This window comes from Ambystoma mexicanum, chromosome 7q (assembly GCF_040938575.1).
Source record: "Ambystoma mexicanum isolate Mex_15411 chromosome 7q, UKY_AmexF1_1, whole genome shotgun sequence".
Lineage (NCBI taxonomy): Eukaryota > Metazoa > Chordata > Amphibia > Caudata > Ambystomatidae > Ambystoma > Ambystoma mexicanum.
Window position 1 is genome coordinate 887,600,701 of NC_090941.1, and position 25,385 is coordinate 887,626,085.

The following is a 25,385-nucleotide window of genomic DNA, read 5'->3' on the forward strand; positions in this document are numbered from 1 at the left end:
ACTTTTTAAAATGACAGTTGAAAATGGCTTTGTGAAACCATGAAAAGTGTGCAAAAATGCTTAAATTGATAAAAGATTCCTCTGGGAGCAACACTAAAGAGGTTCTAAAAAACATAAGCTACAAGATGAGCAACAGAACACACTTTAAATGAGAATGGGAGTGTGGAAATACTTTGAATGAGAAAAAGACACATGTAAAACTTTTGCAAAATGGGAATTTGCGCCTAATATCTGCTATGCGATTTTCAATAAAAATGAGTCAAAGATACTGTTTCGGATGTAGCTACAGGTCTTAGGTTTAACTGAGAGTTGAAGTTAGATCTCTAGCTATAAAACTGAAGAAGTTATGTAAGTTTTAATGAGAGGCGTTTTTGAGAAAAATAGAACAGAGAAAAGCAGAAATTTGTTTTTTAAAAATGACAGATTGGTTTTATTTAAACTATATTAATGACTAAGAAAAAGAAGAATGCCACCCGTGAATCTCCACAGTTACGCACATCCGCTTGTAACTCTTCACGTAGCAGATACTACGTTTTCTTTATGGGAATTACTTCAGGATTGTAAACAGGGTTGCAAGAATGGTGCTGCTAATGTTAAAGGTTCTTAAATTAAAGAGAGGATGGGCTATAGATTTGGATAGGACAATGCAAATATACTATGGGTTACTAGGATTCCTAATGATACTTACAGTCCACTGTCATTTCAGATTGGACCGTCAGGTTCGGGTCATCACGGATATGTCCACAGGCAGCAGGGCACCTCTGGCGGGATGGTCAGCTTGGCGGTCCTGGTCATTTGGACTGCACCTTAGATTGGATTAGATTAGATTGACCCTTCTGGTCACTGGACACAGTAGATTAGGGGGATTACGAGTTCAGAAGGCAAGCTTGAATAGTAGCACGCCAGACTGGATCAGTTTAGGATGGTTCAGGATTAGGGCCTAGCTGAAAAAGAGTTCAGCAATTGCTGGGCCTTGGTTTTGCAAAGTAGCCTGAACATTCTGGAACAGGATGAAGAAGTCAGGAATAAAACGCTGTGCGGAAATCAGGATGTAGTCAGGAATCAGTGTCTGCGTGTGGTGAAGTTCCTATATTTATCATGCCAAGTGAAATCACAAAGTTTATGGTAGGGGCAGAACTACAGTCCACACCCACTCGGCTGTGATAGGTCAGAGGCACTTGCCCTGTTCTGGTTGGAAGCCAGAAAGAGCTGTCATATTTTATGCGGTGATTTAGGAACTCCCACAGTTATTTTGACAAAAACTTAACTTTTCCACAAATACGCATTTTTAAAATTATGCCCTCTATTAAAATCAGACACATTCATTAACTATTTTATGAGTTATGTTTACATTCAATTCCCATCTCAGTTAGAGCTGTCTTTGTCATTCTGCAGAATGTTGTCAATTTTAATCATAACGGTTTGGCCTAACAATTCCTAATTCAGTACATATCTGGGCAATCATCACTAAAGCATGGGAATACAATATAAGACTTGCAGCATTAATAGTTTTGGTTCCTTATGCAGTACAAGGTTCACTCACATCTTCAAAGAAAGGGCCTCCAATTAGATTTACAACTACCAACTTTTAGATTTATCCTCCTTCTTGTGGCAAAGTTAAAAGTCTTTAAAGCTTAATTATAAATAGGCATTTAAACATGAAAAGTTCTTGGCATTTTTTTTTTTTTTTACTTTCATTTACTGGCAACAGCTGTCAAATTCCTTTGATCAGGGTGGGGTGTCCTCTTCCTTGAGAGGAAAGCTCCCGGCCCTTCCCCAGTAGAGATTAGTAAGCAGCCTGCCATTGTCCTTGGCCGGGCCCCAGACAAATGTCTAATCAGTTCATTGTTGTCAATATCGAGAACCTCCAGCATCAATGAAGCCTTCTTGTAGAAGCAAGGTGTTTACATGAAGTGTCATCCTTCCCAGGCTGGGCACTGTCAAGTCAGAATTAATTGTTTAATTCCAAACTGGGTTTTGGCTTTAAAGAATTACCTACAGCTGACATTACAACATATAAATTGAACACAGTGTATAGGTAGATTTTGATATTTAAAGAATTAGGCCCTTCACAAAAACATGCTTTTAAACAGGCGATTTTTGCACTTCTTCCCTGAAAAAGCACATTTAGACTGAGGGCCTCATTACATGGTAGGCGGTAAGGGTTTACTGGTTTACCGGTACCAGTATTTTACCGGTACCGGTAAACCCTTACCGCCTTACTGCGAGGTCCCTTTGCAGGTTGGAGAATTTAACGCCTGCTTTTTGCGTGTGAGAAGTGCTGCAAGTGATACATCTCAAAAGAAGTAGACAGTGGTGTGCCAGCGGTATCCGTGCATAATACGCCAATTTGCGGTTATCTGAACAGGCAACAAGCTTGTGTATTCATTGCAGGCAGCCTTCGTTATGGCATGCCAGCTGCAGTGGCGATGTTTTTCTGTGATGAGTGGTGGCAGGCACATTTGCAGAAGGAGAGTGCATTCCCCAAGACATGCACATTTACAGATAGGGTGTACTATGTTGTGTTGTGTGTGGTAAGTCTGTAGCCCCTTTAATGCATGGCTTCAGCCCTTGCACAGAAAAGTATGTCCACTGGTTGAAAAGGTATGTCCACTGGTTGAAAGTCGGTGCCACATTGTCGCTTTATGTGTGTGCTTTGGCTGCATTGCGCACATTGTTGGTTGCATGGGTGTGGTGATTGGTAGAACATCATACAGTTGTTGGTGTATGGGTGGAGATGCGGCAGTGACCAGTCGTGAACTGTGTCCACTGGGTGCACTAATGCAATAGTGTAAATATGGAAAAGGTTACGGTGCAAATGGTTTTTACATGTGCTTGCGTAGTGTGCATTGCACGGATTAGTAAGTGTTGCAGTGCACTATGCAGTACTGCTTGTGTGCACATAGTACAGTGTGGAGAGCAGGACCAATGTTGTGACAATTGTGTTGTTTGGTTGGCATTATTACAATGGTTTCTGAATGGAAGTGGGTAGCGGTGCTAAACTTTGTGGTATGTTTTTGCATTACGGTAAGTGGAACATGTGTGCATGCATTCCTGCTTTAGGGTGCAGAGGTTGGGTAGAATTGCTGGTGCCTATGTTGCCTTTCTGATTTGTGGCACATGCCTACATGTTCACCTGCATGGCTTTGTTATGTTCTGGTGGGTGGGAGCAAGGCCTAAACTGTCGGGTGCATGGCCGAAGGGAGTAGGCCGTAGGCCATGCGCCAGCATGCTAAGCCTTCATCACAGCCACCACAATGTAATGCATTCATGCACTTTTCAGTCTGCATGTCAGGTTGGTGTCTTGTACGCAATGGTTGTGGAGGGCATTGTAGACTTGGTAGAGCAGCAGAAGTGAGCTGCTATGCATACATTAGGATACGGTGCACATCATTGCCCCTGTTGCACAATAGGGAGCCACATGTCACCATTTGCATTTGCTATGGGTAAGCCCTTAGAAGACCCTTGCTTTAGGAAGTGCTGTAAGATATAGCAGCATGAAAGGACGTGCTGAGCAGCACACATGTAAAAACATAGCCAATGCACGTAGCCTCCTACGTACCGTTCACCACATCTGCACCCAACAACCTAGGCCTTTATAACAGCCACCACAACCTATTGCAGCCATGCAGTTGTCACTCTGCATGCATTTGAAGTTGGTGACTTTTACATAATGGTTGTGGAGGATATTGTACACTTGGTAGACCAGCGGAAGAGAGCTGTTATGTGTAAATTAGCATATGGTGTACATCATTGTCCCTGTTGCACAATAGGGCGCCACATGTGCATTTCACATGGTTTTCACCTTATAAGCCCCTTGCGTTACGGAGTGCTTTAAGATATTGCAGCATGAAAGGACGTGTTCAGCAGCACACTGCACACATGATGTACTTCACACATGGGAATATGACGTTTCACAGCACAAACAGTTTTCCACAGCTATAATGTTCATCTTACTAAGCCTGCAATCCCGATTTCTGCACAACCCATCCAAATTGCCTTGGTGCCCTTCTTGAATGTAGTGGAAAAAATGTTGTGGTAGGTGTTGCGCACTGACACTCTTCAAAACACTGTGCAACACGTAAAGAATCCTCTTTCTACAGCGTCCCCCTTTATAACCGGTTCAACTACAATGTTTTGCACAGTGCCACGCCTCCCGCTCTGCATCCGTTCATTGGCAATCCCATTGATCATCTCTGAAAGGTGCGTGCTTTATTTCCCTTTTTTCCTTTCCCAGTTAATTTCCATTTATTATGGCCTTCTGACGCACACCACAGAAGGACCGGCAGGAAAGGGCCGGTACAGAAGGGGCAGCACCTGCATGGATACCATAGGGGGCGTGCCGAGAGACAAAATTATTGGCTGGCTATCACCTAAATAGGTGCCAGTCATTGTCATGCTCCCTGACAGACCCTTCCCACGCACTTCCAAATACCTTCCCTCTGCAGAGTAGCAAATTGCAGTACATGCACAATACAATGTCCTTTGCCGGCTAAGGGTCGTAGCATGGCATATGGTCTGCAAAGATGTTTTAGAGCTCCGCTGCCCTACAGGAGAGCACCTCTTGTTGCCCACAGCAGATGTGGCAAATGCTGGACATGATATTACCCTACGTAATTGTTGGAAGGGCAGTAGACTGCCCACTGGTCCCTTGTGCTTTCATTTCAGTTGTCGTCACATGTAGTACAAACATTTCATGCTACGCCATTAGTCTTAGGAGTAGCATTCACGGAGATGCATACATTCTGGAATACAAGAATGTTTACAACAGCGCAAAACACAGCTTCATTACGTGGAGCAGAAAGCCATTCATGTTGTGCAACCCATGCAGCTACAGTACTTTTATAACCACCACTAACATTGTTTGCGCTCTGACCATTCTGCTGTTTGCTTACTTGCCTTTACATGCACTAGTATGTGCGTGACCAAGCCGCGCTGCATTGTCATATTGCAGACTCACTACAAACTGTTACACCTGCAGCTACATATTTTCTTCAATTGTACGACCCGCAGGCGACCTCTTGACACTTTCCGTCACACTGCTCAGTGCAGACACGATCTGTCTGTTTCACCGGTCATGGAAAGGAAAGCAGCACATCAATCAAATTAATGCAACATTTACACACCCACATTACACTGCAGGTTGCCGTTCCTTCTTTACCAGTGGGTGTCTTACAGCCAGGGGTGCTTCAGCCACACATTGGTAGGTTTGCAGAGCCACCCACATAGTCAGTAGGAGTACTTCAAATGAGGTATCCTACCATATGAATCTGTAGGGCTGGCAACAGGGACGGTGTTACCAGCACACAGTGGATGATGATGGGTATAGGTGTGGAATGGATACAAGTGCGCTTCCACAACTATCTAAAAGTGCATTAGAAGATGCAGACATCTGACCACTAATGGAGTCCTACGGATACTTGCAGTGTAAATGCACAAATGCCGACCAGGTGCAGTCTCCCTAGAAAACGTCCATATTGCTAATCTGTAGTCATCTCGGCCAGTACTGTGCAGCACATATTCACCATGCAATTTTAACACAAAAAGAGAAACTACTCAAAAACTCAGCAACAATTACCACGTACATCTGTAATTGCTAAGATACACCAACACTATTCAGAAAAGGAAGGGGTAGCACAAATGGATACATACACCAGACAATTTGGCCTTTCCACATGTTTATCATGAGGGCAGCCAAGGGACCAGTAACAAACCGTTGTCAACGGGACGGTATGGTTCCGTTGCAGTGCCAAACAGCTATCATCTTTACAGAAAACACTATGCTAAAGCAACATTCTAGTTACAGTGCCCTACTAAAAACCTATGAAATTCACTAACAAAAACATTGTTAAAGGGATGTTATGGTTAAGTTGCGCTACTAAAAACATATCACCTTTACTGAAAAAACAATACTAAAGGAACGTTCTGGTTACAGTGCCCTACTAAAAAGCTATGAAATTCACTTTAAAAAAACTTTGTTAAAGGGATGTTTAGGTTGCACTTGTAAAAACCTATGCAATTCAATTGACAAACTTTGTTACAGGGACGTTTTGGTTACAGGTAAAACTGAAAAACCCAAGAAATTTACCAGTTATGGTAAGCTAAGCAACTATAACTCGTATTACCACTGTGCACTCAAGGACTAACACCCATGACATCAAAGATGACATCACAAATGCTATTGATGACATGACTGATGACATCACATGTGTACTTAGTTAGCAGATTGCAAATTTAGATCTAGTGAAAAACTGGGCACAGAAACAAACATTTCACGACTGCAGGAACACAAGACCGGCAAGCCAAGACTAATGTTACTGCAAAAATCTGTGAATTTTAAATCACCCGACATAGTACCCGACGGGAGGTCAGCATACAGTGTCAAGGAATCTGCAGGAAGAAACTCATCCGATTATGATCTGTTGGAAGAGAAGGGATCTTCTACTGAATTATCATGAAGTCAAGTCCCTGGCCAGCCAAACATTATGAGTGCTTGAATGGGAATGGGGAAGGACCAGGGCCGGGTTCCCTGAAGGAGGAAATACCGGGCTCTCCATACTCGGAATGGCCCGGTATTTACCCATTCAGGGAACCCGGACACGATTTTGGAGGCAGCCATGCCCTTATAAAGGGCATGGCTGCCTCCAAAGTCGTAATGAGGCCCAATGATTCTTCTAGGTCCCCTGTTTTATCAACGACAACAGTCAGTTTGAAGAAGGGCTCTTTGCCAGAAAAGATAGGAAGGGAGGTGGTGTCAGGAATGATAGTTAATGGGGCCACGCGATCCTAACTATCCCAAGACATTATACTGACTACACAACGTAACGCCAGTGAAGGGCATGTGATAAATGTTGAATTTAAAAAACAATGGTTCCATCAACCGGCGAAGGAAGAATCCTGGTCATGGCTCCCTGAAACCTTAATACGATCTTATAGCCACTAGCTGAGAAGGGTTGACCCAAAAGAGAATCTCGTACTAGCCTCGTGGAATACTAGAGGTTTCGCGCACATAATGGCAGAGGCCGAGATAAAATGTAACACATTTGACTTCATCTGCTTTCAAGAGACTTGGTTACGCATTGAGCCCACTGTAGATGAATTTGCTACCTATATCAACCCTGCGTTGGGGCGGAAAAGTGGGGAGGCTGAGTTGCGGCCTCCTGACATTAGTCAACACTAGAAATGATATGGAGGTGGCCCACACATCCAACATAACTCCCTATATCCAATCTACAGTGCTTAACTTCATAAGTCATCGGAAAGGTACAACACACCAACGTAAGAAGTCTTTGACTCTAATAAATATATACTGGAATCCGCTTCAAGTTGACACTGCAGAAATGTTAAGAAACATATGGGCGGGGGGGATTGACAATGCATACAAACTAGTGGCGCCTTCAATCATTCTTTGTGGAGATCAGAACCTGTCCTGCTTTGATGCACAAGGCACATTAAATAAAGAAGATGGTATTGCTTCAAATCCTTCAAATCAAAGGTCAATGGTACGGATGGAGCTGATGAAAAGTAGAGACCTCCACATCATAAACAGCCACTTTGAAGGTGATGCAGTAAGGTGCCCAACATGTTCAAGGGGAAAACAACATTCCACAATAGACTATATATTTGGCTCCAGAGAGGTTGTAGGAGACATAAACTCTTTTGAAATCTTTCTGATGGATGCCAGTGATCACCATCTGTTAAAATGAAGCTGGTCGAGAGGGCAGGGAAGTATGCATGACAGAATGACTACACAAATCGAAACAGGGAATAACAGTTACCACCTAAAAATGTGAAGAAGAGATGTTGAACGTCTGGTTTCCCAATCTGAAAACAGAATATCTCAGAAGGTGGTCCGGGTGGTCAAGTAACAGTAGAGTACTCTCCAATCTTGGAAACATTTCTGGTTAAGAGTAACTTGGGCAGTGATGACAAGCAAGTGGCAGAAAAGAGGAGGGAACTGAGGAGGAAAATCTACCAAATTCAAATCGTCCGCAACAGCGAACATGGTTACGGAAATTAAGAAACTGAGAAATAAATACAATAACTGGCTAAATGAACACAAGTTCCTAATGAATCAACCAGATGCAGAAAAAATTAAGTCTGCAAAGTGTAAAAAAACAACCTAAAGAAATCTGGAACTTAATTAGATCTGTGTGAATTTCTAAGACACTGCAGCAAGTAGAGTGTCTGACGCGAAATGGTCCAATCATTTCAAAACATGTACTCCGATCCTTATTCTGAGGAACAATAAGGGCGGAAAAGACTGTCCATGTGGAAGATAGACTTTGACCACGAGGAAATAGTTGGTTTAATAAAGAGGGCAAGTACTTCCGTGCCCTGACAGTTTATCGAATGCAGTCTTTAAACAAAACCCAGAGATATGTGCTCCACTCATTTTGGCAATACTGGATATTATAGTGAGCTCGCGGAACATTCCATCTACATGGAGACGGGCGGTAGTGGTGCCGATACACAAGAGTGGCAACCGGGACAAACTGAACAACTATCGTCCCATCTCGTATTGGATGTTTTGGGCAAAATGTCCACTCTGAATATATATGGTCCCAGAGAGAAAGATATCTTGACCCTTTACAGTCAGGTTTCGTAATGGGCCTGGGGACAACTGCACCAATCTTCATACTATCAGCAATGAAAGACATAGTGTTGACAAAGAAGTACAAAATCTATCTGGCGTTTGTAGATCTAGCCAAAGACAGTATTAACAGACAAGGCTGTGGTCTAAATTAGAAAACTGGAAATGCCCTGAAAATGTGTTGGAGCAGTTGGAAAAGCTACACACGGATACTACTCTAAGAATATGACTAAATACAGCGAGTCTACTTACACAGGAACGACCAACATACAGAGCGGTTAAACAAGAGTGTTTAACCTATATTTGTCTGACCTGGGGCTATACATGAAGAATACCAGATGTTACCCAACAAGAATTGGTGGAGGAACACGGTAGGCTGCTTGCTATACGCTGACGACCTAGACTTTGACCTAGACGACACTGCAATAGGTCTACAGAAACCGCTAAGAATGCTGAAAGAGTTTGCTATTGAAAAATGACCTAGAAAACAGAACAGGCAAAACAATGATCTTAAAATCCTGGAAAAGGGTTGCTGTAGCAACAAACCTCCACCTAAGAGGTTCTTGGGTACTTCGAAAGTAGAGCAAGCAGCATCCTTAAAATACCTCAGGATTCATATTGGGAGGAGCAAGTTTGAAGTCAACAACATGGCTGCTCTGAAAGGAATAGCAGAAATGCTTGCAAACCATGCACTAATTGTAAAAAAGAAATTAACGCAGGTACTTGAATCCAATACTCAAGTTCTACAGATTGAAGGTGGTGGCCACCTTGACATATGGATCTGATGCATTAACGTCGTTTTCTGTAAAACAGTGGGCAGTTCTGGAAGCTGTCTTCTGGAAAAGGGTCCTAGGTCTACCGAAAGCCACTCCAAGTCAGGTGATCAGAAGGGAGTTAGGGTTAACTTCATTGAAAGCGATGGTGGACTGGAAGTCCTTGACTTTCTTAGAGAAATGTGTACAAGAATCACCTGCACCAATTTTGGCAATAATAACAAGAGAGCTTGAAGGTGAACTGGAAAGTCAGGCAAAGTGCTGGGGGGCTACCTGTCTTAAACTATTAGACCAACTTAACGCCACGTTGGAGGAACTGACAAATAACCCAAACAATGTTAAGTAGAATTGGATTTGCATACATGAAGAGGCAAAAAAGTATATGTTATGTTATAACTTATCTAATGAGAATCAAGCTTTCGGGGGCACCTTGGAATACCTGAAGAAACTCTCTAGTCCCTATTAAAGAACACAGTTCATGAGGATCAGATTAAATTAATGTAAGACGAGGGAAGTGCTATCAATAAGAGTGCCCAAGCACTTGAAGGACTACACATGCAATTTCTGTCAGCAAGAAGGGGTACTGGAAAACCTTCAACATATCTTCCTGTTTGAACGGCTTTAACACTGCTTAGTACTAAGTAGTTCACTCCCTTTCTAGAGAATGCCGCAACACTATAGGCTGAGAAATGGTGGATAACATGTCTGAGGGGGGAAAAGACCTCTTTAATCATGGCAGCAGTACAATTTCTGAATGAATTTTAGGACAAAAGAGGTCAATTATAATCCTTATGTTTGTTAATCTGTATAGGAAAATGTTAGACTGCAAGATGGATTAAGATTTAGGAATGGCTATTCCTGCCTGTTTGTTTGTCTGTCTTCTTTGCTAAAAGTTTGTGATCACCTATAATGCAAAAAAACACCAAACTAAATAAAAAATAAAAAAGGCAATTTTCTAGAACACAGTTTGTAATGTTGACATGGTCATTGTGGGGGAACTGTGTATTTGCAATGAATAAGAAATGTAACATAATTGTTTTTAAAAATCACAATTTTATCCTGATCCCCCATGCACTATACCATGCATGGTGGATGAGTGCTCAGGATAAATCAAATGTACATATGGTGATGCATGTGTTTTAAAGGGTTACATGAATGTAGTTTTGACTATTGAGGCTGGAATTTCATAGATGCATTATTTGCTTATATTTAGATTGATTTAATTATTTCTATTTTATTCATAAATGGAACTTCTGTGCAACCCTGCATGTTTTTTGTCCCAAACGGAGAGGGTGGTGCTTGGAATTAATATTATTAAATTGGGGGTCCCAGGAGCAACAAAAAAAAACGTATTTGATAAATACAAACTGTGCATGCCTGGTTTGGGGTTGGTAGATAATTCCACCGAATTAGATGCCGACTGATTCAAACATTCTATCGATCTGCACTTGAGGATATGATATTTCTTTTCAGGAATGTGTGTGAATGTGGTCTTCCAGCCAAGCATCAGGAAACATTTTGACCCAAACATGTGCTATTGTAGTGTACATCCGCTGGCAGATTGCACCGCACAGTGTACATTTTAGATGGAAAAATGTGTTGAGGTGGTGTTGTGAGTGCATGTGCAAAGTGTTTGAATACAAGGACTTCACATACGGTAAATACACAGAGGTTTCTTGATGTATGTTTATTTTAATAACAAATATGTGAGATATTTTGCATTTGGTCGAAAGGTTTGCATCCTTTTCAAGTTTTTGGAACCAGTGGTGCTTTTTTGTGTATGCTCCCTATCCCCAGGTGCTAGACGAGAGTACAGTACTCTTTAAATAATGAAGGAAGGTATTCTTGGATTCATTTTGGGGGACTGAGTGGGCAGACGGTGGTTATCACGTTTCAACCCTGAGGACGACCCTGAGGTGGATATGGGGTCAAAGGTCCCCTTTCAGGCTTAACATTTTGCAGAACTCTGCAGACACCAATCCAGCCTGGTCTACATCAATCTTCTTCAACCTACCCGTGCTAGCTAAAGAGGAGCACATATTTACACACACAGTTTTGTTTATCTGATATGCGGAGGAAAACGATATTCCCTTTTGTGCATCCACTCCCTGGCCATAACCACAGACTACTTTAAAAGTGATAATATCCTGTTTGAGATGTGTCTTCCTTTGGATGGAAATGGCTCTTGTGTGATGGCGTGGACAGCTTGCTTCCTGTTCCTCCTTGGGGAAGTGGCTGAAACCAAGTATTCATGCTGGATACCACCATTTTATTGTATAGTTCTGGTTCGTAGGCACCATAGATTTCCCTGGAATTGTGCTTGAATCCTGATGGCCAGTGGGCATTGTTGATGCCAGTAGAATGTGTGTATTGTCCTGTTAATGGACATGGACTGCTGAGTGCTCTGGGCTCACAGATGAAGGAGTAGAACGTTCCCAATCCCCCTGCCCTAGCAGGCAGAGTTTGGGGAGCAGGCAGAGCTCATTTTGCAGCAGAGATGAAAACTGTCTGACCTCAGAGGTCTCACCCAAACGGCCTGTGAACCTGTGCAAAAAAAAGCTTCTCAATCCTTAACAATAGTGGCTAAAGCTCTCTCATTCTACTTTTACCTCGCACGTTTATAAAGGATTGCACAGCCTACTTGTGGAGAAAGCCGATACCAGCACCTGTGCCCGGTCTTGTCTCGCAACCTCCAAATTACCAGTTTATTTCTTGGCTGAGCCACACCCAGCAAATGAGGCCTAGTACAGAATCATCAGACTCACCCTTCACCCAGCCTGTTTATATGTGCACAATTCTCTGGGAACCAGACAGTTCTCAAAAAAACACCCCAGGCAGATTGCCTCCCTTTTTAACTCTGCCCTCCCCCTCCTCCACACACTGGTCATAGCTTTGTAGAGCTACCCTCAGGCCGTACCTAGAGTTATGGGTCCGTAAACCTTTAACGCCCTTGCTGCGCTCATGCCTTTAACTTGGGCTAGAACCATGCAGCTTAAATAGTTGAATGGATTCACCCTAGCATGAGTGGACACGCTGGGAGCTTGCATACCCTGCTTCCGGATCTTGCAGCAGATAAGACATAATAGTTGCCTGGAGTAACCCTAGTATGTCATTTTCCATCCATAGAGAATGGATGGTCCTGCACCCGGGGTCATAATCTTAATAGCACCTTGTATGTGCCAACACTCATAGGGTTAATGGGTTGCCCTAGTTCTTCTTTGGATGTTTGTGAGTTATTTTGGGAGCGTTACTAAGTTATTAGGCTATTTCCTGTATACTTCAATTTGCTTCTGTTGAAACCTACCGTTTTGGGGCCATATAATCTTGTACAGATTCACTAGGCTCCATTTTTATTAAATGGTGTTACCAATGACATTCAAATACTTTAATTTCAGGAATATTATTATGTCAAGTGAATATATGCTGTATACTTTAACATTCATCTGTTTCAATGTGTAGCTGGTCAAGCTGGTTCATGTAAGAATGTTGCTAATAATGCTCAAACACTATTATTTTCTATCGGGTCAGTACATCAAGTAAATGCTTTCTTCGTAGCTTTCCTCTAGTCATTTCCTGTGTACTATTGGTTTCAAAGGAAATCCCCGGGGCGGTTAAATCCCTTTAATTTTAGACCTGGAGATTACTTTTGCGTGGTATCATTGATCGGTGTAAAACAACATAACATAACATAACATGACATGTCAGTATGTCAAGGAATGTTTAATGTCCTTCTACTGAAACAGGTGCTGAGGCCTGGTGATACTGACTTTGGTAGCTAAATGCAATTATTGTTAATGAATGCTGCAAAATGCCCTTTCCACGTGTACGGTGTCCTTAAATATGCATTCCTTCTTAAGAGATTTCATAGAGTAACAGTGCTTGAATGCACTTAGTATAGAGGTTATTTACTGTGCCTCACTGCATACAATACTAAACTATTCCACTCTTTTAAAGGTGAAGGTTCTCTGCTCTTTATATGCGAGCTTGATAAGGTATTAAACGATTTCTAGCTGGGCTTGTCCTTAATAGTGATTCCATGTAGCCTGAGAATGCATTTTCTATGGAACCTTTGGGTGCTGTTTTGCTCCCTTCTGAGGGTACTAAGCTCACATACTGCATCCCTTGAGAGCGAAGTCTCAGACTGCTTAACTGTAGAGCCTGACCTCAGATTAATTTCTAACATTAATATTGCCAAAGGGAATGCTGATCCGTGGACCGCAGTTTTTTAACCATCAGGCTTCTAGTTCAAGGACATCATTTGGGGGTCATCAGGGGTCGCACCCCTGAGGTCTCCCTTGCTACCACTGTGGTCTCCTGTGCTACCCCTAAAAAAAAAAGAAGAAAAAAACACTTTTTTCTTTAACAGATTGAAGCTCCTGGGCTGTGGCCAATGCCATACGGCTATTTGAGCTATTTGTCTTTCTGGAATTCCATACAACAATTGCTAGACTCATTAAAGGATTGTTTCAGGCACACATGGGGAGGGGGGTGAGTCACTGATTTAGACTGTTCTTAAACACCTCAAATTCACAAGGCAGACAAAATCCTCCAAAAAGCATTTTGAGTAGAATAAGCATCCATTTCGGACTAGTATTTTGCTTTTCGCAAGTTGCAGTTATGCATGTTTTTTCCCCCGATAAATATGGTTATCCATTCTTGATTGAAATGTATATCACTTTACAGTGATATTGTAACCATATTTTTCAAAGTGTACTTAGAAACAATGCTATGTGATGCCGCTCCTCTTTTGTCAAGGGGTAAACGTTTGTGTTCGATTGCTTCCTGTAATGTCACTTTAGAGGTGGGGTCAAATGACATCACTTAATGTGATGTCATCAGAGGTTAAGGGTCATGTGATGTCACTTCCGCTACCCCTGGCATTTTGGTGAAATGACTCCCTGTTCAAGTCGTGCAGCTCTTTTAGCTTGTGTCCTTTTATTATTATTATTATCTTTTTTTCGTTTCTTAACGAGGGCTCTCAAGATGGGCTGTGACAGCACATGCACCAAGTTCTAGTTTTCTTGGTGCCTTTTGGGACTGGCAGTGTTGCCTCTTTGGTTATGAGTGCAGAATTACATGGCCCAAATTGGAATGGGACAGCTGGTTCGGCTACTCAGGGCTGTCATCTAGGAATGTAGACATCCATTGGATCTTTACACTGGTGTCATCAAATGTGCGCGATTCAGGTGGGAGGGAATCGTATGCAAGATTGAATGTGCTCACCATGTCGTGGGAGTAAACGAAGCAGTCTCGGTTTTATCTGTTGATGGTGAAGTCTGGTATATGCAGTGTTTTTCCAAAAGGAATGTGGGACTACAAGCCCCAGAATGTAACGGTTTACACATAAGCGGATGAGCTCAGTCATATTTGACAAAGGTCAACGTGAGATTTAAGAAAATCCCTTTGTGAAACCGCTTTTTAGTCCAGGGTTTACTTGTCCAAATTAATACATTCTGTAATGTGCTATGTTGCTTAGCTTCAGTTGAACCTATTGGCAATCGCACAATTCCTATTCTGTGCAAAATGGAATGACAGGGACAACTGGTGTCTTGGAGTCATCGGTCACCATGCATGCCTGGCAAGTTATGCCTCTTTGATTGAAAGCACGCATTCCAATGTGATGTTATTTCTCTGAAGATGTGAACGAATTCGTATCAAATCTGTTAATAGCTTTCCCAGATCTGTCACAAACTACCTTTGTCATTGTCTGCATCCGCCCAGGGCTCATTTCTTCCTGTGCTTTGCTCTCCACTTCCAGGTGATCCGCAAAGGGGAAGTCAGCTGCTGCTGGACGTGTACGCCGTGCAAAGAAAATGAAATTGTGTTCGACGAATACACATGTCAAGCATGTCGGCTGGGGTCCTGGCCTACCCATGACCTTACAGGTATTTATGGATTTCTCACAAGACTGCCCTATTGAAATCAACGCGATCACTTTTGACCGATGCTGTGAAGCTATGTGTAAAAAATCTGTAGTTTCTTTCGCATCCGCAAAGAGCGCTCAATCAGTGACAGCTGATTTTCATTAGCAGGAATGCCCGGCGTTTCCTCTCCCCGTTCTCAAGAGGCTTTTCAACATGCATCGATCGGCTTGTCGTCTCCTGGTTAAAGATGCTAAGTTATAACAACCCGGAAGCTGCCTAGAAATAACGTCCCGACACATGTCAGGAATGAGCGCTCTGAAAAAGCGCTTTGATTTAGGATGTTAATTACATTGTTCGATCCCTTCACGGGTTCAGGGATCTGCTCCTGGATTACAAATGTACCCGGCTCGGCAATCTTTGCTGGTCAGTTAAAGCAATACCAGGAGTTGGCTGGCGCTTGTGAATGCTTCCTGGAGCAAGCCCACAGGAACCATGACAAGGGGATATTTTTTTAGGCCCTGTTAATTTGTGAACATCTTGTTGGGGCTGTCAATTCTAGCAACCAGGTGTATAAACCCCTTCAGTAACGAGTAGGACCTGTTACACTTTCCACAGCTGTGATTAAGAACTTGGGGTATCTGTTATTCGATATAGAATGCATTTAAGTGGATATGATTATTTTAGGATGAAATGGCAATTGCTCTCAAATAAGAAATGGGCACTAGCTGTTAAGCTGTTATTTTGTTTAAAGATACGGAATGTCACATGTCGACTTCTAAATAGAAAAAGCTAGATATTTAGTAGAATGCGTGCCCTCTTTACACATTTGCTGTATTTTATTACCACATATCTATATAAACATGGATACATTTGGTGCATGCGCGTAAAGTGGGGACCTCCATTTTGGGTTCCCAAATGTATTATTATCTACTTTGAACACAATGGCTGAAAAGACAATACATTGCCTACACTGCGCTACCCAAGTCTTCCTGGTTTGCATATTGCTCAAATCACATTCAAAGATATATCCTGTAACTGTGTAAAACCAGCTTGTGCAGGGGTTGTGCTTCCTTAACACAAGACAAAATTTGATGTGTTATAATTTCACCAGAATCTGCACATAATCTGTTAGTTCTTGGCGCAGCAGGCTCTTTGCGGTGGGCAGAACATATTGCATTATGACATCCCCTAACCTGGTTGTCTCTGAAGGGACGACCCAGCACCTGCCGGGAGTCTGCCACCAAGTCTTTTCAGTAGGTAGCAGGTGGACCACCTATGACTTTAATGAATACATTGATTGCTATGAACAGTTGCCCTTCATGGGAAACATGTTCCCTTCTCCTTTGCGGTGTGCTCCCTTTCCTTCTTTTTAAGTAGATAGAAAATAAAAACATTAAAAGAATGCAATACCCATATAGTACCAAAGTGAACCAGCCAGTCCATCCATTCTGAATCCTCAGAGCCCCCACGTAAAGTGAACCTCCTGGATCATGGCCATGTCTCTCCTCAAAATTAATATACAGGTGGAACTTGTTACAAAGTAGAGAGCCAGCACAAAGATATTAATAAAACAATGCATTTAATGCATTCTCTCCTCTAAAAGTCTCAAATTTAAGGTTGTTACCAGGCCAATGGATACCTTAGTAACAAAATACATTCCATAGACTAGTAGTTGTTGTAGTTCTGGTACACGTACAAATAAAGTACTGTGGTGATGTCCCTCTCTACTGCAGGAATGTAGGTTGGCAAAGTTAGTAACCTGACAACCCATATGTTATTAAAAAAGAACATGGAATACTCGAGAAGTCCTTTTCCTATGGACATTAAGCCTGCTGAAGCCACCTTGGGACATCACCACTAGAGCGGTCTGCTGCTCTTAGCTTCCCCCTTAACTAAATTACTTCCTTGCACCATGTAGGCTATCCAGTATGCACAGCTCCATTAGGGCTATAAGCATTAAAGTCATGCCAGGTTCTTCAACGGGAATCGCTGATCCATCTGTCAACCGCTTGAAATCTCTTCCAGGGCTAAATGAAGCTATCGTCCCAAAACTCTCTGCAAAGAAGAACCAGCAAGCAAGTGCCCCTCGATTTCATCCATTCAAGACCTGGCACTAGATACTGGCACTAGATACTCAACAGAAGGTTGTCAGGCACACACATGCTAAATTGGGCAAGCACATATAAAACATTCATGTACCCCAAGGATTTTACATGGAGGTTACACATTCACAAAAAAACTGAGAGTTGTAGGGATATATTGTGGCCCCCAAAAACACAGGGCTACCTGATGTTGTTCTTATGTTGGGATCATAAGCGGCAAGCCAAAATCAAGACGTGGTGCACACTATGGGACAATTTCTCCACCTTGGTGGTATTCTATAGGTGGTATCTCCCTGGTGGTTCGGTGTAGAGGCTCAGACTAGACTTACCAGGTCACCTGAAACTGCAATATGGGGAATCAGATCCTTATGATTTGACCTAGCTCACAGTATTTTCGTATACCTTACCTTTTACCTTGGTAGGTAATAGAAAATACCTCCTTAGCTTTGTACCTGTCTATGCATTATCACAAGTGATTAGGACACACAATAAATAGACCAAACTGACCTACTTCTTTCACACACTTTGTAAACAATTGAAATGTGTGAGTAGAACACCATATGCAATGTACTGAGTTTAACTTGACATTTTTTTGTAATATAGAAATGAAAGCGCACATCGCTATCTCACATTTCCCCTTGCAGTGATAGCAGATTCCACTCTTCAGGCCAACACTTCATGGTAACTGCCTTCCCCGCTATAAAGCCCTCTTTCCCACAATACATGTCAGTTAGACTTATAGCGCTGCAATCCAAAACACTGCTATCCAATGGACTTGAAAAGTATCATTCACTTTAGCAGAAGCTTGAGCTTCCAGTTTATATATGTGAAATCCGCTTGTTCGATAGAGCAGAAAACACATGAAAATAGCTATCTACATTTATAAGTGTAAAAAGGTTTGCCAGACTGCAATTGCCACAATATGCAATCATACCAAAACACAACCTCACTTACTACGCATTCACACCTAAAGAAGACTTGGAATATTCTCATCAGTAATTCAGGGAAAGGTAGGTTCTGTCTGCCTCGGCCGGCTGGACCCGGATTACCTCACCTTCCTCTGCTGCTGGGATTCTCTCTCTTTACTGGCTCACACACGGAAAACCCTTCACATCGTCAGTAAAGGCATCCAGATCCTCCAAGAGACAGCCCCACCTTCTCTCTCTGCATTTCCTATTTAAGGCCTCTCTCCTCAACCTGCCCCTTCCTGCTAGTTCCCCTATGGAAAGTGTAAGAACTGCCTGCCCCTGACTGTGATGTCACAGGCCAATCAGAGACCACCTCCTTCATTTAACCTCTAGAATCTTCCAGAGAGCATGTGTTTTGCCTGCTACATTTGCACAGAGATTAAGGGCAGCAAACAAATGCCAATGAGTTTACATTTTCCCCTTTCTGTGCTAGAAGCATAGAAGCACTTTAGTTGTTAGCACCTTCCGTGTCTTTTTAATTTGTCACAGCGAAGACAGCTTTAACTCTGACCTCTCTGGCAGACTTTAAGCCTTTGCCTGCAATCTCATTAAGTGGGTCAATTTGTCCCAATGATCCGCACCAATGATTTTCACCAATGAACTATGGACCGAGCTGCCTTCAATATTTGTAAGGGATTAGAGATTAGTAGGTTAGGGGCTTGGGGTTAGGGGTTAGTAATTGTTGGTCTTATGCTTCATTTCCACTCAGTACTTACTATACCAAGGTGTGATGCACTATGCTATGCTATCCATGCAAAGCTAGGTTCAAGTCCCACTTTTTCTTTGTTTTATATAAATTCACAGTACTGACTCACACCAGATTCACACAAGAGTCTCACAACAGAGTCTCAAATCTCTTGCTGTCTTAGATGAGCTTTAGATAACATTCTGCCCCAGCTGAAGTGTAGAGCCTCGTTTTCCCTACAGAATACAGTCAGTGGAGAGTTGTACTCATCAGCAACAAACCAATTATCGAAAGGAGTCCACATGCATCAGATGAAGTTGGTCACCTTATCGAAATCAGCTGCAATTTATTGTCTCTTCTAATGAACGTTCCCTAGGCCCACCTTGTACAAACGTAGGTTTGACTATTGCAATAGCCTCCTCCTTAATATACCTAAGGCTAATCTACCTTTGTCCACTCTGCGACCCCTCCATCTAATCCAGAATAGGGCAGCAAGACATATCCTTGTTCCACAAGCCCAGGGACCACATCTCTCCTTCCCTACAAAGTCTTCACTGACTCCCGATCGCAACATAGATTAAATTCAAATCCCTCTGCATCATCCACAAGGCTATATGGGGCTAGGGACCATTCTAGCTGCACATCTTTCTGACTAAATAGTCCTCTAGACACCTACATTCCTCTGGCACCAACTCCTTGTATGTAAAGCGGCTGGCTAAACATAAACAGAGACAAGGTGGTCGATCGCTTTCCTCACATGGCTCCCATCTTTGGAACACCATCCCCTCCCTCTTCATCTTGAGCAAGACCTCCTTAAGTTCTGGACAAGCCTTGAGACCTTCCTCTTTACCTCCTCCTTCATTCCCTCTCTCCTCTGCTAATCACACAGTAGCTTGATTGGTGTGCAGGGCCCCTATGCATCCTTGGGCCTTGACCTACCACATCTTATCCCTGCTGCTGTCTATCCTGTGTGCTTGCCTTGGCTTACCTTCCACCACCGGAGGTTGCTCTTACCTTTCTTCATAGTACTTCACCTGCTGCTCTTCAGGAGCACAACAGCACCTATCCCATACCACTCTCCCCTCTGCACTTGCACGTTCTGAACACACATAAGGCATAGTCTGTCTCCCCATTTCCATTGCCTCTTCTTATACAGTTGTATTTAATTATTTAACATTGTTGTAATTTCATTGTCTATCATCCTCTGTCCCCTCCTGTTTTATTTCAGAATATTTTCACTTTGCTGTTTGGCTTGCTACTGGATCACATTCACACCCCTTCTGAGGGGATATCCTTCCGTCGGCTCACGTTACCACTAAAGGGGAAGAAGTTATATCTCGTGGCTGTGCCTTCTTTACCTTTATGGTTGGGATCATTGTTTGTAGAAGTGTCGGCATGAGTAAGGAAGTTAGCCACGAGTCATCCATATACTCCTGCAGAAAAGAATTCATTTCGTCACAGTCCTCCACTTGTTTCTCAGTGCTCTAATGTATCAAGTAATGGTTTAGTTAATTCAAAAAGTGCTATAATGTAAATATCAAACCAAACATGAAGCATGAAGCAGATGTCATCTCAGTACATTCTGTTCTACTTTATTAGGACTGAGATCATCTCACTTCTGAACTGGTAGGTGGAAAAACAAATGGTGCCTGCCATCATTCCTAAACTTAGCATTCATTTGTTTCAGCAACTGCAATACTGTATATTTTTTAGCCCGGGTACATGATGTGAAGAATGAATCTCTTATTTCGATTAATCTTCAAGGCCCTTCCTCTTCTTCCTACAGAAGGTGCTGCCTCCTTACAGGGAGGAATATGTCTGCTTTCCCAGGCTGGGTCTTTTCCTTATTTTTTCAAAGCTCACATCTGACAAACAGAGAATGGCTCGGTCACCGATGTGCCTGACTCCTTCACTTTTAGTCGGGAGGCTGCTGTGTAGACCATTGCGATTAGGATGGACATAGATATTTATTTATGATCCAGGGTTGTCCTTATAATCGTAAAGTCCCCTTCCAGCTCCCCCGACCACTCCATGTACCAAATATACATACATCCGAAACTACATTGAATTATTATGAATGTGGACATGATAAAATCGAGTGGACATTTGAGCAAATGCTAACCTCCATGCATGTACATGGCCGATTCAGCGTATGATTGTTTTGTGAATGGGTGTAAAACACAGGGGTGCTGACCCACCAGAAACCTCACCCATCATAGAGGAATCACACCTGCCCAGGAGTCCTCCTTCAGCTGCTTGTTGCAGCCGAGAGAATGCTCCTAGACTGGCTTGCACTGTCAAAGGAAAACACAGTTTCCCTTTGACAGTTTGAATCCCAGCTCTCATATTCAATATCAATAAACAAGGTTGGGGGCATTTTTCTTCCCCAGCCTTGCATGGTCCATTGGGGATGTGGGCTAGGGTTCTGTACATTTGTATGAGCCAGGGAATACACACAAAATATAAAGGAAAGGATGATGTCTTTTTACGTGGTTAGTCTGGCCTTTTGGGGCAGTCAGTCTAGCCCTTTCTTACTGCAGCATGGCAATTGTTACTGGGAATCTCTGATTAACCAAGCATGGTATGTGTTACTACTTGGCTAGACGTGCATCTTGGAGCAGCCAATCTAGTCATTTCTTACTTACTGTGGCATGACATGTTTTACTGGACATCTATGATTAGCCAAACATGGTATATGTTATTACTTGGCTATATTGGCATTTTGGGACAGCCAGTCTATCTCTTTCTGACTGTGGCATGTTTTTTAACATTGTTATTCTGGGCTTGTATAATACAGCAACCATTTTAAGTCTTACTACTTGTCTAGACTGGCATTTCCATTCAGCCAGTCTAGCTATTTCTTACTGTGGAATGGTATTTTTTACTGGACATCAAAGATAAAGCAAAGATGGTAAGTGTTAACATGTGACTAGACTGCACTAAACTGTGCAGCCAGTTCAGACATATTTTCTCATTGCAGCACTGCATTTTTAAAGGCAAAGCCAACAGGAGTATGCTCTATTGTGAGAATCCTGCCATATAGTGGCTAAGCCAGTATGGCCATGTTTTCTTATAATATCATTACTGGCATTATCTGCAATGCAAACATGAGTATGCTCTTATATAGGAATTCTGGCATATATTCGTGCATCCAGCATGGATATGTATGAGCATAGCCAATGTGAAAATGCTTTTAAACTGGCATATATTGTGGGCCTAGGCATTATGAAAATGTGTTGGGAAATTCTCCTGTATACATTTAGTGACTTGCATCAATTCCATTTCCGGATTGGAATTACCCTACAAAACAATTGCAAACTGGTTGGCGTATTACCCAGTTTTTCACTGAAAGTGTGCTGCATAATGCACCATTGTAACCCACTATTACAATTAATTTGGGGGTGGGGTAGACAAACCTCCATTGGTTAGTTCAGGCCCCCTTGCTACGCTCAGTCACTCTGGCATTTTTGTGGAAAATATTTTCACCCCACCCAATTAAAATAAATCACCAGCCACCACTGGTGAAACAGTATGGAAACTCAGGACCATACTGATTTCCATGCATTGTTTACATCCATTCACAAAAACAATCGAAATAGTATGGATAGGACTCTGGATATGCATGTGTTGGTGACTGTGGACCTCTCAGTGATATTTATGTCATTTTTAAAATGAGCTTCACTTTTGGAAGACTCTGGTCTCGTTTGTTCACATGCCACTATAAGCACCTATAGGCACTGATGACTTTGTAAATGGACCACTATTTTTGGATTCATATGTTGTTTCTTTGTTGATTGCTATATACTATAGTTCATGCTCTAGGGTTGACTACTTTAACTTACTATCAGCATTGGGGAACTGATGGAAAATCAGTGCTATTATCCGAACACATCTGTGTGACTTTTAAATCCAGGCAATGTCCTTGTAAGGGCCAGCCCATCCACCCAAAGCCATAATTGCACACGTTTAAACTACTCTGATGGCCTGGATCATAACCTAAAGACTCTGCTATTGAAAGACCACCTTCCTAATCGATGATCGCTCCATTAAACCCCATGTTTCCCTCTTCAGAGCTCCTCCCACTCATGCTTCCTCTACCCATGCAAGCAACAACTGCCATCATTCACCCTACCTGTAACCCCGAGGTGAGTCTCCTCATTACATTCCTCTATTGCTTACCTGTTGTGCCTGAGATTGATAAATCCCATACAGTCATATATCCATACATAGATATATGCACACACATACACACACATAGATGCATACATAAATACATTGAGACATACATTCAAGTATACAGCTGGCGAGCAGGTTAACTTGCCAAACGTGGTGCGCTGTGTGCAAAACCTCGTGGTCATTTAAGGCGACAATCATTTGACTCGTTATATCCTCTGGCCATCAGGATTTGCGAATGGGTAACCTAATGGGAAATTGTGTGCAATTGTATGCAATTCCACAAAGCTAGTTTTCTGTTTGCAGGGGGCATTGAGAGAGTCCATGAAACACCCTCGGTGCCACCAACCAAATCACCTAACTGATTTTTCTCCACCAGCGAATTTGCCACATCTGGTGAGTTAAAGAGTGTCATTGTTTTTTTGTTCAGCACTAGCAGTTTGCAACAGTGGCAGTTCTCAGGCCCACTAGTCTGCTGATATATTTGGTGCCAAGCTGCCAACATGTATAAAGGCACCGCTGAGTTGCCCAGAAACCAGTCTTTTCACCTTTGTGTCCCAGAGGAGCTCAAGTATCGACAGTGCAGTGTCCGCCATTTTGCAGCAAGGAACACTTCACCAACCAACTTCTTAATCCAAAACAATAAAATGACTACAAGCACATCACTAGCAACAACCAATGTGGTGGGTGTCTTTTCATATCACGTTCATCTCATTCCAGCAAAATCTCAAAATAAAATCCATTTACCTACACACATTACAACTACTAATAAGTGCCTCAAAATGAGTAGAGTCAGCAGCAAGTCCTAATGTAGCATTCAAATTGTTTTAAAGCAAGGCAACTTTCTGTAGCTGCTTCATAGAGTCTCAGCTAACTGGCCTGATACCCTTGCACCGTCAAAGATAGTTCAAATCTGTATTTTTCACCGACTCCGCTGCCTGACTACTTAAGTGCTCATCCCCAACTCAGCACTATCCAGTTATCCCAAGATACTCTGAAACTACCAGACTAGCACTGCACTTTGTAATCATATCTATCACCAGGCAGGATCATATTAAGCAAAAGAGCTGTCAAAAATCCTTCTCAAAATGAACCTGCGAAGGTTAACGCCTCATTTAGCAAGAGATTAACTTAGCAAGCACCAACATGGTTAAGCCCTTTTGCGAAGACTTGCTGCTCCAGGTGTCTCCTCCAACCTTGCTCTTGTTGGGTGCTGAATAACAACTAAATTCATTTGCACTGCTACTGTCTGCCCCCACAAAGGATGAGCACTGAAGGCATGCCTTTTCTGCATAAAATGCTATGTAATGAGCAGACCTGTCTCTGAGTCTTACTTCATGTACAGGGGCTGGGGGCCTGCTCACCATGGGACCAGGGGCATTTATGAAATAAAACATTGTCGACTAGGACGCCACTGAGTGGGGGAGAAACCATCTGCATCCTGGATTGGATTTGGGAGCATTTCTTCAGTGCCCACTAGACGCGTCACCCGCGTGGTGCACGTGTGACTGCCATTTTGTCTAATGGACGGTTGCGGCCCCTCACAGGGTTCTCATGCGCCATTGTATACAAGGTTTTGGAGCCTGTACAGGCGAATTTGAAAAAATTGAAAAAAAGGAAATGGACAGGTTCTTGTTGATTGGTATACCCATGATAGCAAGAGCAGAGGATTGCAGGTTCTCATGCTAGCATCTTCATTCTTTTAGAAGTGCACGTGGGCAGGCACTGTGAAGGGCACTAGTCACCAGAGTTTGATTTGCCTCACCAGCTACCCGATCTTCACACCTAACCGTCCAATGCCTGCCCGGCATCCTGTTACCTGTCTACTTCCTAAACTCTCAGACCTATGAACACATGATGACAATGAAATCACAACATAATGTAAACAATACACGTCACATTAAGCCATGCTTGATGATGAACACAATGCTTGACATTACCAACATGGAACATGCATTGATTATGCCCTTGTACCCCCAAAGACTTATGCCCTAATGGATTCACTTTGCCCAGTCCAAGGCACATAGATTATCACCAGATGTGCCCCTCACAGCTGCCCTGTTATCTCACAGGGCCATACGTGTCTACCAGGATACACTGTTACTACCAGGGCAAACCAAAGTTGACAAATCACTGCATGCCTCGTTGCATTGCCATTTCCTCACAAAACTAAACATATATAAAGAATAGGGGCCACCCCTCTCAGGTCTAAACATGCTGCTACATG

The 25,385-nt window shown here is 42.7% G+C and overlaps 1 protein-coding gene across 6 annotated transcripts in view; it reads left to right on the forward strand.

The window, feature by feature from the left end:
• The window catches only part of GRM5 (glutamate metabotropic receptor 5), a 1,801,008-nt gene that overhangs the window by 1,592,722 nt on the left and 182,901 nt on the right, over window positions 1-25,385 (forward strand). For all 6 annotated transcript variants that reach the window (XR_011284099.1, XM_069639438.1, XM_069639437.1 and 3 more), the window contains exon 7: window positions 15,125-15,251. Coding sequence is in view for 5 of the 6 variants with exons in the window: in XM_069639438.1 (XP_069495539.1) it covers window positions 15,125-15,251 (127 nt within the window). In the remaining variant the exon portion in view is untranslated. The remainder of the gene's footprint in view (window positions 1-15,124; window positions 15,252-25,385) is intronic.